At 40.7% G+C, this 3,364-nt stretch overlaps 1 protein-coding gene across 1 annotated transcript; it reads right to left on the bottom strand.

Moving 5' to 3' along the window:
• Nucleotides 1-815: 815 nt before the first annotated feature.
• LOC105546691 (olfactory receptor 2A1/2A42) lies at nt 816-2,019 on the bottom strand. The gene has a single exon (XM_011989946.1). It carries the CDS (start codon nt 1,755-1,757, stop codon nt 816-818), a length of 942 nt encoding a protein of 313 aa, XP_011845336.1. The 5' UTR covers nt 1,758-2,019.
• Between the last annotated feature and the right edge of the window lie 1,345 nt (nt 2,020-3,364).

Raw genomic sequence — 3,364 nt, 5'->3', positions numbered from 1 at the left:
ATAATGCTAAATATTAATGTTATTATTAAAACCCTTTTTTCCATTGAATTGTCTCTGTGTGGGGCTTTCCATTCATCCCCAGCAGTGAAAAGTTGTGTGGTGGTACTTACTAACTTCCTCTAAGTGAAGAGCATTTGCTTATTCAGAGAGAATCATAGACAGTCCCCTGGAGGAGGTGAGAAGAGTAGAAACAAATGACCATCACAATCTCAGGGCAGGTTGGAAAGTGGATTTTGTTGTGTAATTGCTTCATATTGCCAGCTGAATGTTTATGGATTCGCTCTCTCTGACAACAAAAATTGTCAGACACTTTGTAGGATTTTATAAAAATCAATTTCCTTCCAAGCTGAAGTAGGCTTTTAGGTATATTTACTACTTAGAGAGGAAGTACAATTGAGGGGAAACATCCAAATAAAGATGAAAATGGACAGAGGTATCAGTGGGTTCTGGAGTCTCTGCCTGTGGCTGTATTTTAAAAAACTTTTTATAGGTATGACTCTGTCTGGTAATAACTGCTATTCCACTACTACGGAGCATACCTGACTAAGTCATGGGTGGGGTGTCTGTTTTAAACTTCTGGACTCATAGCAGTGTACAAAATAAATCTTTACCCAACATTCTCAACTCAATAAGCAGTTAAATTAAAAAATGTTAAGTATAACAAATGCATCAAAAACTAAATACTTCCCAGGCAGGAAAAAGGAATGCTTTGTAGAGTCGCTTGGTTCATTCAGTTTCAGATATAAAGAGTAGTGAACTTAGGTGGTATTTGGTACCAATATTCCAGGAGATGACTGAGGCTGGAGATTCAAATGTCACACCAGTTGGGAATGACTTTCCTTGCACAATGCTCTCCTCAGGGCGCCCTTGACCTCTGCGTTCCTCAGGCTGTAAATCAGGGGATTCAGTGTTGGGTTGAAAAAACTGTAAAATAGAAAAAGTACCTTCTGCAGCTCCTCAGGGTGGCGGGACTTGGGGGCCATGTACATGATGATGGCGCTGCCAAAGAAGAGCCCCACCACGCAGAGGTGGGAGGAGCAGGTAGAGAAGGCCTTTCTGCGGCCCTCCCCAGACTGGATCTTCAGGATGGCCGTCAGGATGTGTGAGTAGGAGACCAGCACCAGGCAGAGTGGCCCCACTAGGAAGAACACACAGGCTGCAAAGATGATCACCTGATTGAGCCAGGTGTCAGCACAGGCCAGCCTGAGGACAGACAGGATTTCACAGAAGAAGTGGTTGATTTCATGAGGCCCACAGAAGGGCAGTCTTAGGATGAGAACCACATGGACCAGAGCCAGGAGGGAGCCACATGTCCAAGAAGTGATGGCCAGGGTGGTGCAGACTCTCCAGGTCACGATGATGGAATATCGGAGAGGGTGGCAGATGGCCACATAACGATCGTAGGACATCACCACCAACAGGAGACATTCGCTATGTCCACAAGTCAAACAGAGAAAGGTCTGCATCATGCAGCCAGCAAAGGAGATGGGCTTGGCTGGATGCAGGAGGTTCACCAGCATCTGGGGCACCATGTTGCAAGCATAAGCGATGTCGACGACAGCCAGGTGTGAGAGGAAGAAGTACATGGGGGTGTGGAGTCTGGAGTCCAGTGAGATGAGCCCCAGGATGGCCCCGTTCCCCAGCAGGGTGAAGACATGGAACAGGGACAAGAGGCCAAAGAGGAGCATCTGAATCCTTGGGCCCAGGAGAAATCCCAGTAGGAGGAACTCTGTGACCATTGTCTGATTTTCCCCCATTTCCCTGTGAAAAAGAAAAAGATCGCTTAGGACCAGATTGTCAAAAACACCTAGAGGTTATTTTATGAATTTAGTCATTTTTAAAAGATAAACTTTTAACATGAGTGATTTAGCTACACGTTAAGTTAATTACCGATTGTAAATATCCAGCGTTATAGAAGGCATTGTGTCACAAATGATAGGATACATAGAGCCATTGACACATCATGGGAAGAAAGAGTGTCGTACCAAAAGTGGAAGTAAAATGACCGTCTAATAAGGATTGTCTTGAAGCTGCACATATAAAAATTACTAAGAGAATTCCTGAAGAGTAGAAATAATCAGTAATGGAAGAACTCCAAATATGGAAATTAGAGTGGTCCTAGAAAAAAAGATGATGTAATCCCAATTTCTCAGTAGAAATATCAACTGTTTTGCTTTCAACATCTGAAATCCACCTTTGTACTCTGGAGCAGTTTATATAATAACAGAAGAAGCAGAAAGATAAAAAGCAACTTTAATGACATTGTGATTGTTTGGGTTCCTGAGAAGGAACTAATGGATGTGCTACAAATGTGTTCTAATTGCAATCTTTATTTTACAATGAGTCATAAATAGGAACCGATAATTGGCGATTTGGCAGTTAATCTACTGATTGATGCACAGTTACTGATTTACCAAAAACTGGTTTTGAATAACAACTCATACAATTTGTAGATATTAGATTTTTCAGGGCTAGTTTGTACAAACATATCATTTAAAACATTCACAATGCCTGAATGTTATGTTTGCCACTGGGTTATATATCATTTCTTTTTTGGTCTCTCCTTTCAGTTTTGCCAACCCTTTGGTACATTTAATCCATTTGAGTTTAAGTAAGATGTTCTTTTTACCATGTAGAATAAAAGAAACTATGGAGAAAAAATTAAAATGAAGTGTCTTTCAAAAACACCAGAAATGACCATTCATAAAAAATTAGCTGTGTTTCAGCAACATAAGAATTGCTAAATACTTTACAGGTGTCTAATTAAAACTACTTTTTTGCAAAGAGCTAATTTAGTGACTTCATTATTTTGCAGATTATTATAGCAATAAAATTGTCAGTCAGGTAATTGGTATTTGTGAATTGGTGATGTGCCAAATAACATTTGGGGTTTTATCCTTAAGTCCTAGATAACATTTTCCTCAGTATACCTTGTAGAAATCTAGTATTTTGTGGGTGCAAATTTTTTTTTAGTGCCTTTGCTAGGCAAAAGTAACCTGAGGCTGAGCCATTGAACCTGTACCTGCTTATCTCCGAAGAAAAAACTTCTCCGGATTAATGTAAGGAAATGTGCTGCTTTGGATAAGACCCTGGTCCAGCTGTCATTGGAGCAAAGACATGGAATCAACCTACATGTCCACCAACGATGGACTGGATAAAGAAAATGTGGTACATATACACCATGGCATACTATGCAGCCATAAAAAGGAATGAGCCTTTGTCCTTTGATGGACATAGATGGACCTGGAGACCATTATCCTTAGCAAACTAATGCAGGAACAGAAAACCAAATACCTAATGTTCTCACATATAAGCAGGAGCTAAATGATGAGAACACATGGACACATAGAGGGGAACAACACAC

This window comes from Mandrillus leucophaeus, unplaced genomic scaffold, assembly GCF_000951045.1.
Source record: "Mandrillus leucophaeus isolate KB7577 unplaced genomic scaffold, Mleu.le_1.0 Scaffold365, whole genome shotgun sequence".
Taxonomy (NCBI): Eukaryota; Metazoa; Chordata; class Mammalia; order Primates; family Cercopithecidae; genus Mandrillus; species Mandrillus leucophaeus.
Note: the sequence above shows the minus strand (reverse complement) of the source record. Positions and strands in the feature narration are given on the sequence as shown.

Bases quoted from the DNA above. Each gene is read 5' to 3' on its own strand.
- LOC105546691 (XM_011989946.1), bottom strand. From the start codon at position 1,757: ATGGGGGAAAATCAGACAATGGTCACAGAGTTCCTCCTACTGGGATTT.